General features: G+C 44.8%; 2 protein-coding genes across 2 annotated transcripts; one reads left to right on the plus strand and one right to left on the minus strand.

Annotated features, from left to right (window-relative positions):
• The first annotated feature begins 3,532 nt into the window (after nt 1-3,532).
• LOC143288125 (uncharacterized) lies at nt 3,533-4,711 on the plus strand. Its single transcript, XM_076596451.1, has 2 exons — nt 3,533-3,753; nt 4,122-4,711. The coding sequence occupies exons 1-2, from the start codon at nt 3,533-3,535 to the stop codon at nt 4,621-4,623; spliced, it is 723 nt and encodes a 240-aa protein (XP_076452566.1). The 3' UTR covers nt 4,624-4,711.
• A 4,722-nt stretch (nt 4,712-9,433) lies between these two features.
• On the minus strand, nt 9,434-13,515 carry LOC143293413 (tubulin polymerization-promoting protein family member 2-like). The gene is made up of 3 exons (XM_076604261.1): nt 13,225-13,515; nt 10,584-10,755; nt 9,434-9,859 (listed from the first exon to the last, which is right to left on the minus strand). The coding sequence occupies exons 1-3, from the start codon at nt 13,440-13,442 to the stop codon at nt 9,674-9,676; spliced, it is 576 nt and encodes a 191-aa protein (XP_076460376.1). The 5' UTR covers nt 13,443-13,515; the 3' UTR covers nt 9,434-9,673.
• Nucleotides 13,516-18,387: the final 4,872 nt, after the last annotated feature.

An 18,387-nucleotide genomic window follows, 5' to 3' on the forward strand; every position in this document is an offset into this window, starting at 1 on the left:
CAACTGCTTATTCATGTTGTATCGCAGAAATGGACAGACAGGAAAATACTCTATTTTCAGATAGGAAGACTAAAAGGAGGAAAAAAGGAGGAGTGTCCTTTGAAGAAAATACAACGTGATATCCCCCCCCCACCCCCACTCCCGACGCACACTTCCCCACACCAGGGCATCAGTTTGTCGTTACAAGTGAATGATGTTTTAGCTTTCCTCGAATTCATTGTCTACGTTGTCATGCGAGTTGTGCAGCCCACGTGGCTTTTCTATCTAAACTTGAGTTTTGTGTATCACTTGAGGAGAAATGCAGACTTCTTCAAGTTGCTAAAGCTTGATTTCAACAGTCCGCTCACGTATTTGTTTATTTGCTTTTTTCCCAGTTCACGCGACATACGTAAACTGCAGAAGTGGCTGTCTTCAACAGGGACAGTGAGTGAAGGGTCACTATCTAGGATAAACTGGTGTCTTTATCCGTCTCTCGCCACGACCCATAGACACGTCCAGAGAACTAAACGTGCTGACTCAATGGCCATCATCTCCCGAAGGCGCTATAGAGTCAAGGTGAAACCGAATCTTTGTTGTCAGCAGGCAGGTGTTGGGATGAAGACTGACCGAGTGACCATAAACCGCGTGTCGAGCCCCTCACTGACTGACCAGTGGCATTTATGACGGTGGGAGTGTCATTATTATAGAACATGAGCCACGACCGACTTTCTCCTCTACATTTCATGTTACCTGGCCAAGCGGTGGGGAGAGACATTGTGATGGGTGAATGACGATTGTACACACAGACAGAGAGAGAGAGAGAGAGAGAGAGAGAGAGACATTCAGGCGCATTTGTTTTGCAAGAGAAAATGGGTGTAAATGTCAAACTTGCTCTTTGTTTTCGAAGGACAGACCTGCGCTGAGATGGAAAGGTTGGGATCACGTACAGACACCCAACATAAAAACCGCGACATTAGAAACCGCGACACCGCGACATTAGAAACCGCGACAGCTGTTACGCTCTGTGAAGAAATCATCAGGCCTTGGGTTAAATTCGAATAAACATCGACACCCACTGCAGGTGAAATGGCCAACCGGAGTCACCACCCCAGGTTGTAAAGAGGATACAACACAGACACCACCAGGACTTTAACACGTCAAGACAGGCAGCGAGAATGTCACTTTTTTTTTTCGGGGGTCCGTGACTGGAACTCACAGTCATCTGAATACAAGTTCAGGACTCAACCTGCTGAGCTATGCAGACCTGCTACAGGTGCTATCTATTTTCAGACTGAAAAAAAAACCACAACAAAAACAAAACAAACAAACAAAAAAAACCACAACCGAATCGCTTCCTGCATATACACCAAATCAACTTGCTTTCTAAAACAAAGTGAAGATTCATGAATGTAAAATGTATTTATTTATAACTCACTCCTCTTTACAGAAATCGAGAATGGTCGGTGTTGTTTAAAAAAGCATCCCCCCACCAACCCCCGGCGCGCGCGTGTGTGTTATAGAGTGTATGTGACAGAGTGTGTGAAGTATACCATTCATTACCTAGTCGTTAGTTCAGCCCTGTCTGGATGTGGACATCAGGAACAGAACAGTTCGTTGAAAGGCAACCAGACAGAAGAGTACGTGGCAATTAATTAGTGATAGTATTAATAAAGCAAACAGTACGTCAAGTAAGTTCGTAATATTTGGAGATTTTAATACTGACTTCTTGAACAGACCATCACAGCACTTCCTTGACATATTAAACCTATATGACTTGCATCAACTGACCAACCAACCTACACGGGTGACTGAAACTACCAGTACTTGTTTAGATTTGATAATAACCCAAAGTCCACAAATCATCCAATCTGTTGATGTCTTATCCCCCATCTGTAGTGACCACAGTGTTCCTTGTGTTTCTATAAAGAATTCAGTTACTGGAAAAACTTCATTTAAAAGGACTATCTATAACTACAAGAAGTTAGATGTGGAAAAATTACAACGTTTACTATTAGGGATTAATTGGGATATTGTATTGTCCAAGGAAACTGTAGATGAAAGTGCAGAACTGTTTAGTGAAATTTTACTTGATATAGCTAAATCATGCATGCCTTTCAAGCAGGTTAAAATCTGCTCTGGTAATACACTATGGATGACCGATGAAATTCTCTTCTTAATTGAACAACGTAAAGACCTCCACAAGAATGCAAAAAGAAGCAATTTGCCAGGAGACTGGCAAAGTTTCCGTCAATTTAGGAATTTTGTAGTATCAAAAGTTAGAATTAGGAAAATCGAATACTTAGAAGAATTGAATAAAAAGGCTTCTGATCCTTCACAATTTGGTAACAAAAATTGGTGGCACTTGGTTAAGTCGTTTATGAGTAAGAAGGGTGTCGATTCAGATGAAATACCACCGTTATTATTTAACGATAAGATGTACTACACAAATAAAGATAAAGCTAACATATTTAATGGATATTTTGTTAAACAGTCTACGATAGAATCTAGCAATAGTACTCTTCCAGTCATCCCTCAGTTAGAAACTGAAATATCTGAATTAAGTTTAACAGTCCCAGAAGTGACTGAGGTATTACAAACATTAAATAAAAACAAAGCAGCTGGGCCAGATCTTATACATAACAGATTACTCACTGCATCTGCCCACATTATATCTGAACCACTAACCAAACTATTTAATAAATGTTTGGATCAAGGCAGGTTTCCATTGCTTTGGAAAATCGCACATGTGACACCTTTACATAAAAAAGGTGAAAGGGAGCTGTGCTCAAATTACCGTCCCATCTCATTATTAAGCTGTGTAGGTAAAGTACTAGAAAAATGTATTCACAGACACGTATATCACTATCTTACAATAAATAGTATCATTACACATGCACAATCTGGATTTATTCCTGGTGATTCAACTGTTAACCAATTAATAAATATTTATGATGATTTATGTGGTGCTTATGACCAAGGTATCCCGACCCAAGTTGTATATTTTGATATTTCAAAGGCTTTTGAACGGGTGTGGCACGCGGGTCTTTTATTAAAGTTAAACGCCATTGGTATACGTGGCAAATTACTAGACTTCTTTCAAGACTATCTGTCACAACGATTCCAGACTGTAGTGTTAAGGGGTGAAAAATCAGATTTACAGTTAGTACCTGCAGGTGTTCCACAGGGATCTGTACTGGGCCCTCTGCTTTTTCTAGTTTATATAAATGACATAATTACAGATATTGAATCTGTTATAAAACTTTTTGCTGATGACACTAGTTTATATTTAGCACTTTCAGATCCACATATTAGAGCAGAAATAATTACCTCTGATTTGGAGAGAATTGTGGAGTGGGCAAATAGATGGAAAGTAAAATTCAATGAAGGAAAAACAGATCTGCTAAATATAATCCGTGTTAATCAACAAGCTTTACCCTTGGTATTCAATGAGAACATCCTTCAAAATGTCAGTACGCATAAACACCTTGGCGTCATTTTACAAGATGATTGTAAATGGGGGGAACATATTAACGATATTGCCAATAAGGTAAGAATGTTGATTTCTTGCTTGAAATATTACAAATATAAATTAAACAGAAAAGCTTTAGAGACCATGTATAAATCATTTATTTTACCTCATTTTGATTACGCAGATATTCTGTGGGATAATTGCAGTGATGCTCAGTCAAACATGTTAGAATCACTTCACTTAGAAGCTATAAGAATCATAGTAGGAGCAGTAAAAGGAACAAGTCATACAAAATTGCATGAAGAGTCAGGTTTATGTTCTTTAACTCTCTCCATACGAACGGCGAAAGAGACGACGTTAACAGCGTTTCACCCCAGTTACCATCATCAAAATATTGCAAGCGGAAGGCTCTAATACTGAAGAGGTGAATGTTGACAAAGAATACCACAATTCTGACGACGGAAGCTAAAAGTTGGGTCATTCAGACACCCACTGGACATCCGAGGGGTCTGTGTAGCTAGGAGAAGAGAGGACCGGCCGTACTGAGTGAGTTAAAGGAACGTAGACAAAGACACAAACTAATACAATATCACAAAATGGTGCACGGTAACTGTCCAAACTACTTGTCTGACCTCACACCCCCTCTAGTTTCAGCTAATAATCCTTACCACAGACGAAGACCACTTGAGAGAGCTGTGCCACATTGTAAAACCAACTTATACTCCGATTCATTTATTCCATCTACAACCAAACTATGGAACAGTGTCCCTGATAACATAAAATGTAGTGATTCTTTAAGCCTGTTAAAAAGATATCTTTCCTCCAGTGACACAGCCGTCCCCCCACATTATTACATTGGTAACAGAGAAGAACAAATTCATCATTGTAGACTTCGCTTAAATATGAGTAATCTTAACCAAGATTTGTTTGATCGTCATCTTCGACCGGATACAAATTGTTCTTGTGGATATCCTGCAGAGACAGTTGAACACTTTCTTTTACACTGCCCAAATTACAACAATATAAGAGAGAATACAATTGCTACTCTCCCTGCAAATAGTACAAACTTAAATACGTTATTACGAGGTGACCGAGTTATTAGTTCCCTTGAGAATGAACACATATTCTTGACTGTACAAGACTTTATTGAACAATCAAAAAGATTCAAGTCTTAAAAGATTCACAATGAAATATTCTCTGCAGTTATAGTGAACAGTTATTTTGATGAATGGCCCCGGTTTCACTCTGTAATCTCTCTCTCTCTCTCTCCCTCTCCCATTGCATTACTCCTTAGGTGATGTTCACTTTCCAGTGTGTTATTATTGTTGCTACTATGTTAGTATTAGTATTATCATTAATATTTTCATTGTTGTTGTTGTCAGTGGTAGTTGCGGTAATAGTAGTTAGGGTTTTGTTTTTTTGGTGTTTTTGTTGTTGTTATTTTTTCTTGTTTAGTTTAGTTGTCTTGCACTTCAACCTTCTTTTCATTGTCAAATAATGTATTTTCGCCATTGCGTTTATGTATTGCTTGTTGCATATGAACGAGCACGATATAAGCTCATGCTTGTTGTTGCTCAAGTCTTATTGAACGCTGTATTGCACCTTGTTTCTTGATATTAAAAAAATGTTTAAACCAAGAGTACGTGGATGTCAACAGGGGAGTTCATGTTCTCTTGGCACAAAGAAAAGAAAAGAAAAGAAAAAAAGAAAGAAAAGAAAAGAAGAACGCCTATTCATCAAACTGGAATCAAAAGCAGGAAATCTGTTGACGGTCTGTGAAAAGATGGAGTTCAACGACCTATTGGCTTTCGCCCTAAAAGTCAAGTTGTTCAGTTCTGAGGTCCTGAGGTTGATGAAGTGTATGTGCGCGGGTTATGATTAACAACGTCAAATGGATTTACCCAACTGAAAAGGTAACGTAACTGAAAACCTGCGGATAGGGATACCATTGGCTGTAGAATGGACCACCACCAAAAGTAGTAAACCGAAAACTGTATCGTCCACCGCAAAAATGTTTACCTGGGCTTCACACCCGGCTCTCCAAACCAAACGATGGAACCGCGCGGTCTTTACCCACGGCTGTTGTTACGATGAGGTCATTTTGCCTTCAGGGCTACACTTGACTTCCTTCCCCTTCACGATCTCACGGCCTGGTACCGCGATTTGTTGGTCGCCGCCAAGTGGATGCTAACTGACCCACTTGGACTCAAAAGCCCAAATGTCAATATTAACAAACTGTCTTGACCATGTGAGGAACGTTCTAAGACTTCAGCCATGGACAACGTGACCGTAAGGGCGACAGACAATAGGTCGTTCAACTCCACTGCTTGACGCCTTGAACCAAGCTCCGCGAAGGGGGTGTTGGGGGGTAGGGGTGGGGATAAACTGCTATATCCCCGGGATAAGCTGATACGTAAACCCAGCTGTGGGTGATCTAACCAGTCCACAGGTCCTTTACAAAAGGCACCACGCATGTGTACGCCCCACTTTTTTTTTTTAATCGGTCTCACGCCATATTTATGTTGACGTGTTCATTACCGAGAGTCTTTAATGTCAGAGCAGTGACAGAAATCTGGAATCATTAACCGCTCAACATCGTCACCATGATAATCATTCATCTCTTTATCGCCATTGTCGGTGTGTGCCACTTTCCTAGGAGCGATATTTTTTTTTCTCTCTCTCTCTTTTAACTTGCGTTTGACTGAAAGAAGTTGGGAAAAAAAAAAAACAACAACAACAACTGAGAAACAAAACTGTACACATAATATGTGTGTGTGTTTGTGTGTGTGCGAGCGCACACTTATGTGTGAACTGTGCGCGCGTCTCCTTACATCCCACCTCACCCCACCCACTTCCCAGAAACACCTCTTGATTTTCTGCTTTGTACTCCCAGAAACGGCTATCAAGTGACAATGGGATGCACGGACATGCAGCGAACCCCTTAACCTTTGTCACTGCCTGGTCCGCCTGTTGGGGTGAAATTGGGCGAGACGTGTTTCGGAAATAATTGACACTTTCCTCAGCTGAACACACCACCCACCCCAACCTTTGAAACCCCAGTTTGCTATGGCTTGTTTTGGCTCTCTCTCTCTCTCCCTCTAGTCACTTTTCTGAGAATGTCCATACACCACGCCCATCAAAAGGAACAGAAAACAAGGCGTGCAGAAACAGCAGCGCGCGCGCGCGCGCGCGTGTGTGTGTGTGTGGTCAACGTCCGGACAAGTCATTGATATTGACATTGTTGCTCATAGTCTACCCGAATGCACGGGGCCATATCAGAGTTTATGAACTAATTTAAAAACTTCAACCGCGTTAAACCCAACATTCTCACCGGCATCTGAAAACAACAATCAACCAAGCAAAAACAACTACAAAACAGCATATGGCATATATCGTAACTATTAAGCTCCTTGAGGCAAATAAGATTAGCCTTCCGCTTAAATCGTCATCCTGATTTTTTTTTTTTCTACATCGGAAGAAAATCTTCAACACCACAATAACATAACCATAAAAATGTCATATTGGCAATAGAACACTGAAGAATGGACAGCTCGTGCTCATCCCAGTGTTCACAATATAATTTTCCAGAGCAAAACAGTGCAGACATTGCAGACTGCAGAAATCAGAGAGAGAGAAGAGACAGAGACTGCTTGACAAGTGGAGTATCAAAGTAGAGAACTGACAGTGTCACTCTTAGAAATAGGCCTTTGTTTCTCCAAGTGCTCAAAATTATTGTGCAACCATTGCCATTGAACGATACCTGTCTGTTGATGGAATGCGAAAAGCGCCAGCCGTCCTGTCTTTCCACCTCCTTAAATAATGGTGGGCAAGTAATAACAGAAGGCTTGGGGTTTCATAGTCTCAAGCATAGCTTATCTTTCAGGCATAATCCCGAGACTAAAAAAAACAACAGAAAACAAAAAACGACAACAACAACAAAAAGCGGTATATTTTGGTACCGTCCACACGGAAGACGTGGTAAGAAAACCGTTATTTACGACCCATAAAATCACATACGTGTCACACTCACACACACACCTGTCGTAGCCTACTTACCTCACAGACCTGACTCGTGAATCATTTCCTTGAGGAGAGACTGATTGTAGGTGTACCCCTGACTTGGTCCACTTCTTATGCCATTCCTCTTTCGCGCGTGTGTGTGCGTGTGCGTGTGTATGTGTGTGTGCGTGCGTGCGTGCGTGTGTGCGCGTACGTGTGTGTGTATGTTCGTGTTCGTGTGAGAGAGGAGAAAAAAAAAAGCGCAAGTGTCTAATCCTGTTCACGTATGAGACAGACGCAACGAGACAGACCACACTCACAGAAGAAAACAAAACAAAAAGAAAACCAACAAAAGAACCCTCCATTCAAGCTGTCGGGCTGATGGATCACAAGACAGTCCAATTATGGAGATTAAGAGGCTAAATCTACATAATTACGGCTTGCTCTCGTTCTGCCCCGCCGCTCGAAGTGACACCCGTAAAAAAACATTTGTTCTGTCAAGTCAACAAAGGCCGGGATTCCTTTTCCACCTGAGGTTAATGGACTGTGCTGGTGATTGCTGGTGATTGGGTGCTCTCTCGCTCTTCCTCCCGGCCGTCCACCACCCCAACCCTTTTTTTCTTTTTCTTTCTTTTTTGTTGTTGTTTTTTTTGTCCGTTTCCCACTATCTTAGTCAGGTCCTCTCTCACGTATGCCCTCTTCTGGTTACTTTTTGTTGTTGTTGCTGTTGATGTTGGTTTTTCGTTCACTTCAAGTCGACCTTTTACCTTTTATTTATCTTTTTATTTGCTTTTTTTTTGTCCCGATTGCTCTGGTTGTACGTAAGCCATGCATTTTCCAAAAAGTAAGATTCCAAAAGTTCGACTTTTAACAATGAACTTTCCTTCTAGGATTAAGAATTTCTTTCCCGTTTACGTATTGGACTCACCAATGCCCAACAAATGTGAACAAGCTGAGGAGGGCAGAGAAGAAATTTCTGTTTCTTTATAAGTGGCGCATTGTTGATAAGGTAGAAAGAGAAAGCTGAAACTTGTCTTGAGCTGGCTTTTCACTGGTTTTTATTGATTGTTTTGGTGTTTGTTTTTTTGATGACTTCACAGCGTAAAACATTATTTTCTTTCCCGTTTTTTCTTTATGAAAGAAATGATGGTTATGAGATACCCCATGGCTTCAATCATTATCATTTTTTTAAGGAACACTTTGAATTAAAAAAACAAAAAAAGGAGTGGGGGCGGGGGGGATAGGGGGGCGGGGCACTTGAAGCTGTCAGCAGTCCAGTTGTAGTGTCCTGTTATTTGAACCCGATCTGCCAGCAGTCCTGCTAGTGGTAGAATACACGAGCGAACATCGGCCACACTGTAATAATGCGCGTCCAAACAATGTCAGTTTGTCTGAAACATCTGCTTGCCTAAAATATAGTCTGCTTCCTGCATTCAGCTTCAAAACCAGTTTGCCGCTTCATATGTCAGACGTTTCTTTGTCACTGAAAGGGATGGTGTCCCTGTGAAAAAAAAAACAAAAAAAACAAACCCAAAACCGGGCCTCCGTACTGTGTGATGAACGGTGAAGTTTGTCTAAAAAAACTTGTTTTAAAGGTGATATATGCAGGATATGACTGGGTCAGTGGTTCCAACCGCACCATTCCCAGAATGATCGTGTTCGGTCCATGTCCAAGTGGTTACCCCCCCCCCCCGCCCGCCCCCATCCCTCCCCCTCCGCTCCCCCCAGGAAATTTCCTTTTCTTAACTTATTGGCCATTGAGACATAATGTCTGACCGTTTTTGTGCAGGAAACATACACTGTTGCCACGCATCCACAATACTCGAGATTCCACATTCAAAAAAACAAAAACAAAAACAAAACAAAAAAACCCAGAAGCATTTTCTGTGGTCCGTTTGCTTTTAATCTGTGAAACAATGATAACGTTTATCAAAAGCACCAGCTCTTACGTAAGCATCTGACCTTTTTGCATTGTCATGTGCGTTTTATAACACTTGTACCATTCATCTTTTTTTTTTTCTTCTTATTCTTTGATAATTTCGTTGTTTTTTAACTGTAACTTTTATTAATTTTTCATAGTTTGTTTCTCAGTGGTGGTTTTTGTTTGTTTTGTTTTTTCCCATAAGTGCGGACACTTTTATAAGAACGGTCACAGTATCTTGTCTTATATTTGTTGTCAGTATGTTTTTATCGGAACGGCCGAGAACCTTATTATGACAGTTGTTTTCAGTGTGATTTATCGTAAGTGCCGGATCCTTTGTAAGCCCCCACATAGCCAGAGTTGTCCTGCCTGTCCTCACGGCCCTCCAAACCCTTGCCCTTGCCGGTCTCGGCATCAAAACGCTCCTTGTGGGACCCCGTGTAGCCCTTCACGTCCGTCAGACGGTCCACCACAGCAGCGTTCTTCTTTTTCTGCACACCACCACAGCGACAGAAAGTCAGTCAGTCTGACAAAAACACTTGCAGACAGAAAAAAACAACAACAACAAACAAACAAAGAAGCAAGCAAGTAAGCAGACAAGATGGTGCTACATTGTTGTTGTGGCCGAGAACTTCTCTCCAATGACGGCAAGAGCAGCCCGGTTTTCACACAGATAAATCTGCTGTGACAAAAAACAGCACAACACAACACAACGCAATGCAAAGCAAAGCAATGCAATACAATACGATGGGATACGTTACGATACAATAAAAAACAACAACAAACAAATGCAATGTAGTTTCTGTTTCTCAGGGAAGCTTCATTGCGTTTGGACAAATCCATATACGATACATCTCATTCGGTAGGGAACACGCTAGTCAGGCACTGAATGCATGTTCTATTTGTGCACCTATCAGAGTGGATTTCTTTTGCCATGGGTTCTTTTTTAGTCCACCAAGTGCGTACTTCGTAGCACAAAGGACCTCGGTTTATCCTTTCATTAACACTGATTTTTCAGTCACCCTTGAGAGAAAGGGCGAGACTGAGCGGGATTCGAACCCAGATATTCACGAGCACTGTGTTGGCAGATTGGCGTCTCAATTAACCATTCTGCCACCTCACGGCACCATACCAAAAAACAAAAAAAGAAGAATACAATCTTTAATCGCACTGCGATACACAACATAACACAACACAACACAACACAATTCTCACATCAGGATTGGCCCACTCATGGTGTTTGGCGGCGATCTTGGACTTGATGTTCTGCAGCTTCTCCTGCACGGCAGGGTCCTCCAGGGTGACGCCCTTCTTCTTCTCCGACACAATGTGCTGCGCCAACAAGGGCAGCAAGTTGTTGACGAACTGGTCTACTGACAGCTTCTTGCTGTGGGGAAACACAGGGACATCATTATATACAAACATAAGTATGTATATCCCCTCACCCACCCTTCAACCCTTCAACTGTACCACCACCACCCCCCTCCGCGCCCCCCACCAAGCCCAATCTTTGAACATCCCCCACACCTTCCCTTGATATTGTTGCTTATTATTGTCCAGTTGACTACCACTGACAGGGCCATATCAGGACTGCCCAAGTATTTGAATAACAATTTTCAACCGCGTTAAACACAAAATCCGATCACGTGAAACAAAAACCTTTAAAGCACACACACACACACACACACACACCTCTCTCTCATTATATATATATGTGTGTATAATCCTGGACTTGCTGGCACCACTCCATGAAAATAATTCCACCTGGGGTAGGTTTTCAAAAGTGATCAACAAAAAATGCTGGGGTAAAAGCAACCCCCCCCCCCCAAAAAAAAAAAAAAAAAAAAAAAAAAAAAAAAAAGAAAAAAAAAAAAAGAATTGTTGTCATTTTATTTCAGCATTTTACACACACACACACTGACAGTCAGGAATAGTGTAACAAACATTACTGACAGGGCAAAGTCAAAGTTCTACTCTTCTAAAATCCTTGCATGCACCACAGCCAAACAGCTTTTCAACGCTACGAACAATCTGCTAGGTAAAATGAAAAACACTCTTCTCCCTACAACATTTTCAGTGCAGGAACTCCCCCAAAAGTTTTCTGACTTCTTCACCGGCAAAATATCATGCATTCGTGAGAAGCTTGACTCTGTTGTGTCTCCTTCACCCGTTAAAGAACGCGTGTACAGTGGTCCTGTTTTACATTCTTTCCAACCGGTTACTGAAGATTTTGTGAAGAAAGTGTGTCTGAGCGCTTGTCCGAAATCCTGTGAGCTTGACCCTGTCCCGTCTTCTTTGCTGGTTGAATGTATTGATGTTCTACTGCCACATATTACTCATGTCATCAATTCTCCTTACTGTCTAGTTGTTTCCCTGAAAGCTTCAAATCTGCTGTTGTACGTCTACTCATCAAGAAACCATCTTTGGATCATAACTGTTTGAAAAAAAATTATCGACCTGTCTCTAATCTGTCATTTTTATCAAAACTGCTAGAAAAGATCATATTGTCTCAGCTCTTAGCTCATCTAGAACAAAATGGTTTACTTAATTCCCACCAGTCAGCTTATAGACGTGGTCATAGTTGCGAAACGGCCTATCTTAGAATAGTGAATGATTTGCTTTCGGGATTTGATGAGGATAGGATATCTGTTCTCGCTCTATTAGATTTGTCAGCAGCTTTTGATACTATGGACCACTCTATCCTCTTGAACAGACTTAATACTTCCTTTGGTATTCGTGACACTGCACTAGCATGGATCACGTCTTACCTGTCAGATCGTACACAGAAAGTGTGTGTAAATGGTACATGTTCTAGAGTATCTGCCTTAAAATATGGTGTCCCACAGGGGTCCGTCCTAGGTCCTGTTCTTTTCGTGCTGAATACGGCTCCTGTGTCGGATGTCATCAGTCATCATGCGATTTCGCATGAGAGCTTTGCTGATGACACACAACTTAATCAGTCGGCTTCCACAGCTGAATTTGATGCACTGGTGGCTCAAACACAGGAGTGCATTGCTGGCCTAAAGGACTGGATGACTCTCAACAAGCTGCAACTAAATGATGATAAGACTGAATTTATGGTAACCTGTCCAAAGAAGTTTCGTCAACAGCCTTCCTTTCCTGACTCTGTTCTGATCAATAGCACACCTGTTTCACTTTCTCCTTCTGTTCGCAGTCTTGGTGTAATCCTAGACTAGTCTCTTTCCTTCCAGCAGTACATTTCGAATATCTGTAAAGTTGCCTATTTGGAACTGCGTAGAATCAGCTCTATCCGCCACTATCTCTCAACCGATGCAACCAAGACACTTGTATGCTCTCTGGTTCTCTCAAAACTGGATTATTGCAATTCTCTTTTGGCCGGCCTTCCCAAATATCTGTTAGACATACTCCAACGAATTCAGAATAACGCTGCCAGACTCGTTTGCAGAGCTTCTAAATTTGACCATGTTTCTCCTCTCCTTCAGTCTCTCCACTGGTTGCCTGTTTCTGATCGAATAGACTATAAGCTATCCACTCTGACCTTTTCTGCAGTCAACGGATCTAGCCCTAAGTATCTTTCTGAACTCCTCCATATCTATACCCCGTCTCGCCAGCTCCGTTCTTCCTCTGCTACTCGACTTCTCAGGATACCTCACGTCAGAAGTAAGACTTATGGACACAGATCGTTTTCTTGTCAATCGCCAAAGACGTGGAACAAGCTCCCTGATAACATCAGTCATTCTGATTCCCTCGCATCTTTTAAATCTCGTCTCAAAACTCACCTTTCCCTCAGCAATAAGTTCAGTTGTGGCAACATCCCTGACAACATCCCTGACAACCCCCCCCCCTCACCCCCCCCCCACCCCCCCCCCCTTACGTGGTCTTGTCTTGGAGCTTGGGGAAGATGCTGGCGTCCACGGCATTGGAGGTATTGTTGCTGATGCCCACGGCCTCCTTGAGCAGCTTACTGACGGCCTTGGAAGTGGCGTTGCTCTTCTCCGCCACGGAGAGCTGCTTGCCCGCCGCCTTCTCCACAGCCATCATGAAGCACTCCCGGCACTCCTTGTCCAGGTCTCCCGTGCTGGAGCCCGCCATTGTGGTGGTGGTGCTGCTGCTGGGTTGGGTGGTAGGGTGAGAGCTGACTGTAGGTGGTGATGGTGGTGGAGGAGGAGGAGGCTGGGGGTAGGGTTAGAAAACGAAGTGAAAGGGGAGGGGGGCGGATAAGGAGGCGGGGTGGAGGAGGAAAGAGGATTGGTGGTGGTGGTCGGAGAGGGTGGTTTGGGGCTGGGGATTGGGATGGAAAGGGAAGGAGGGGGGCTGTATCAAGGAGGAACGATATAGAATATATATATATATATATTATATATATAATTATCTGCTTATAAGTTATATGGAGGTAGGTTAAACACATACACACACACACACGTGCACGCACACACACACACAAACACACACAAGGGCGCACACGCATGTTCATACACACACACACACACACACACACACACACACACACACACACACACACACACACACACACACACATTGTGGTTCGTCCGTCGGGATCGACGAGGACCATCTAGTCATCCTGGGGGTGGGTGGGTTGGGCTCTGTGGGTGCGCAGATGACTGGTCAGGCCAATCCGTGCCCGGAAGGTTCTGACGCAGTGTGGACAGGGGATGGTGGCGGCTGTCGGGGACTTGCTGGCACTGCTTTTCCTGGCCTGTCTGCGTTGCTCTGCTGCAGCGATTCTGTTGGCCTCACAGGATTTGGCGCCTTTGTGGACAGCTGAACGCCATTTTGGTCTGTCCATTGCATTCAACTCCCATGTGTCGTGGCTGATGTTGAAGGCCTTCAGAGAAGCTTTCAGAGTGTCTTTGAAGCGCTTCATCTGGCCTCCATGGGAGCGCTTGCCATGCTGGAGTTCGCCGTACAGCAGTTTCTTGGGGAGCCAGTGGTCTGGCATGCGAACTACATGGCCTGCCCAGCGCAGCTGGGCCTGTATCAAGATGGTGTAGATGCTGGGCAAGTTTGCACGAGTGAGCACCTCTGTGTCAGGGATCTTCTCTTGCCACTTTATGCCGAGAAGTTTTCTGAGGCTGGTGGTGTGGAAGTGGTTCAACTTTTTGGCGTGGCGTTTGTAGACCGTCCATGATTCACATCCATAGAGCAGTGTGGTGAGAACTATGGCCTTGTATACTTTGAGCTTCGTCTCCAGGGTGATGCCTCTTCTGTTCCAAACGTTTTTATGGAGTGTGCCGAAGGCAGCGCTGGCTTTGGCGAGTCTGGCATTCACCTCGTCGTCGATGACAACTGTGCGAGAGAGTGTACTGCCCAGGTATGTGAACTTGTCCACCGCGTTCAGTCGTTGCCCGTTGATGAAGATGTTTGGTTCAATGTAAAGCTTTCCTGGAGCTGGCTGGTGCATCACCTCAGTCTTCTTTGTGCTGATTGTGAGGCCAAAGTTGTCACAGGCAGCAGAGAACTTGTCGACGCTGTGTTGCATGTCAGCTTCGGAGGCAGCGTTGAGAGCGCAGTCATCAGCAAACAGGAAGTTGTTGACGGTGTCTGTCCTCACCTTGGTTTTTGCTTGAAGCCTCCTGAGGTTGAAGAGTGAGCCATCTGTGCGGTACCTGATGCCAATGCCTACGTCAGCGTCTCTGAAGGCATCTGTCAGCATGGCTGAAAACATGAGACTGAACAGGGTGGGGGCAGAAACACACCCTTGCTTGACTCCATTGGAGACAGGGAATGGTTCTGAAGTCTCTCCGTTGTCTTGGACTCGGGCCAGCATCCCATCATATAGTTGCCGTATGATGGTGATGAACTTTCTGGGACACCCGTACTTCGCCATGATTCTCCAAAGGCCATCTCTGCTAACAGTATCGAAGGCCTTGGTCAGATCGACAGAAGTGGAGTAAAGGTCGGCATTCTGTTCCTGACACTTCTCCTGGAGGTGCCTGGCAGCAAACACCATGTCGATAATCCCGCGTTCTTTCCGGAAGCCACACTGGCTCTCTGGTAGGAGACCTTGCTCAAGGTGCACTATGAGACGGTTGAGTAGTACTCTGGCCAGAGTCTTGTCTGCAACGGACAGCAGGGATATTCCACGATGGTTGTCACAGGCCTGACGATTTCCTTTGCGCTTGTACAGGTGTATGATGGAAGCGTCTTTGAAGTCCTGTGGAACTGCCTCATGCTGCCAGATGAGCTGGAACAGCTGGTGAAGCTTCTCAGTCAGCGCCATACCACCTTCTTTGTAGACCTCAGCTGGAATGGAGTCTGAGCCAGGGGCTTTGCCATTGGATAGCAGACGGATAGCTTTCTGGGTCTCTTCCAAAGTTGGAATGGCATCCAACGACTCACTGACTGGCACCTGGGGGAGTCGGTCGATGGCTTCATCATTGATGGTGGAAGAGCGGTTCAGTACACTGTCAAAGTGTTCAGCCCCTCTCTCAAGGATCCCGTCCTTGTCAGTGATTAGGGTAGAACCATCAGCACTAAGAAGTGGAGCAGATCCGGAGGTGGTGGGACCGTAGACTTCTTTCAGGCCGTTATAGAAGTTCTTCATGTCGTTCCTGTCTGCAAAGCCCTGGATCTCATCAGCTTTGTTGCTCAACCAGGAATCCTGCATCTGCCGCAGCTTCAGCTGGATGGTGCTGCGTGCGCTCTTCAGTATGTCTTTCTTTGACTGTGACTTGGGATCTTCAATGTGGGCTCTGTAGGCTTGGCGTCTGTCTTCCAGCAGCTGCTTGATCTCAGTGCAGTTCTCATCAAACCAGTCTTTGTGCTTCCTGGCAGAAGGCCCCAGGCACTCCATGGCAGTGTTGTACACCGTCTCAAGCAGTGCGCCCCATGCTGCCTCCACATTCTGGTTGTCCAGCACGGTGGACTCAAGGCGTTCCTCCAGAGTGTCAGCAAAGCTCTGCTTGATGTTGCCTAGCTCCAGCTTGTTGACATTCAGGCGTTTGGGCGCTTTCATGCCCTGAGGCCGTCTCTTGGGCTGGATGCGAAGGTTGAGTTTGGAGACGATAAGGCGGTGGTCTGTCCAGCACTCGGCGCCGCACATGGCCCTTGTGACTCGTACGTCCTGCCTGTCCCTCTTCCTGACGATGACAAAGTCGATCAGATGCCAATGCCCAGAGCGAAGATGCATCCATGACGTCCTGTTACGGGTAGGGAGGCATAAGACGGCGTTTGTGATGAGAAGGTCGTGCTCGGCACATGCCTGGAGAAGTAGTTGACCATTGCTGTTACAGTTGCCAACCCCATGCTTCCCAATCACGCCTTCCCAGGTGGTGCTGTCACAGCCAACTCTCGCGTTAAAGTCACCAAGAATGATGGGCTTGTCTTCGTTGGGAACAGTGGTGATGACAGCGTTCAGGTCCTCGTAGAACTTGTCCTTGATCTCATCCGGAATGATCATGGTGGGCGCGTAGGCGCTGACAATGGTGGTAAACTTCTTCCCGTTGCATAAAGGGAGTTTCATCGTCATCAGGCGATCGTTCACTCCTTTCGGGGGGCCAGCCAGCTTGCCAACGAGGGTTGTCTTCACTGCAAAGCCAACTCCAGCCTCACGTCTCTCTCCAGGTCCGCGACCACTCCAAAAGAAGGTGTAGCCTGCGCCTCGCTCACAGAGTTCGCCTTCTTCTGCCAGTCTGGTCTCGCTTTAGGCAGCGATGTCGATGTTGTACCTGGCTAGTTCACTCGCAATGAGTGCTGTGCGTCTCTGTGGTCTGTCTGAGTCGTCTCTGTCCAGAAGCGTACGCACGTTTCATGTGGCAATGGTCAATGGGGTGCTCCTTGTTTTCTTATTTCTTTCCTTTGTATGTCGACCGCTTGAGTAGGGTCCCCGTCAGCCGCGGTATGCTGACTAGGGTGGTGTGGAGCAGGTAATGTTTAGGACACCTTTTCTAGCCCCTTCCTCATGCCACGGAGGTGAGCAGTGCTGTCCTGAAGAGGGCTGCTCAGTCACTCAGGGGGCTGCCGATCTCCACCGCTGCTCCAGTCGGTGAAAAACGACCCTATGGCCTGAGCCGCCTGTGTGCAGGTCCGCGGCTACGACTGCCAGTGTACCCACACCTGTAGCTTCGTCGCTCGCCTGTCGCCACAGGGCTTGGGGAAAATGATGGTATGGGATGAAGGATGACTGATGACTTGCGCGATGACTTTGTTTGTAGTGAGGAGGAGTTGCGCACCGTCGAACCCACTCTCTTGTCCGAGACCGTCTGTATCCAGTGGCAAGACGAGGTCAAGACGAATGGAGATGGAAACGGAAGCAGTGGATGACCAGGATGTCCTATGTGCCTCATCCTGCCCTCAGCAGTCCACAGTGCTCTGCTGCAACCGCCTTCCTCTCCGTTGAACCATGAAGGTTTCTTCCGCAGAGTCCACCAGATCCAGTCTTCACATGCTTGGGTAGACAAGCCCTAACTCACCGAGGGTTTGAGACCCGTCGGCTACCCTCACCTAGTTTAGCCAGCCTGTCAAAGCCGTTGCCCGGGGGTTGGGCGCTGTCGCACGCTAGCAGCTTCTAGGACCCATAGGTGAGAGCTGGGTGCCGGTGGGGACCAATAGAGGACGAACCACTCCCGGAAGAGTGACAAGCCCCCCCCCCCCCCCCCCCTCTAGAGGTACTACCCCTCCCATGATAATAATTAAGAGAACATTTACCTATTGAGATAAAGATATGTTTCTTAAGCTTTATAAAGCATTGGTTAGATCACAAGCGGAATATGGTAATATTGTGTGGCACCCATACCTCAAGAGACAATCTATAGCTATAGAAAGGGTACAAAGAAGAGCAACTAAGTTTTTAAAAGAATGCAAATCTATGAGCTATCAACAGAGACTTATATACTTAAATCTGCATTCATTAAAGGGTAGAAGGGTAAGAGGGGATTTAACAGAAACATACAAAATGTTAAATTGCTATAATGAAGTCAATGTGAATAATATTTTTAGAATGTCAGATTATGAGAGTACAAGAAATTCAATGATGAAAATCTGTAAAGAGCGCTGTAATACTAACCTAAGGAAAAAT

The sequence above is a fragment of the Babylonia areolata genome, chromosome 1, assembly GCF_041734735.1.
Source record: "Babylonia areolata isolate BAREFJ2019XMU chromosome 1, ASM4173473v1, whole genome shotgun sequence".
In the NCBI taxonomy this organism is placed as follows: domain Eukaryota; kingdom Metazoa; phylum Mollusca; class Gastropoda; order Neogastropoda; family Buccinidae; genus Babylonia; species Babylonia areolata.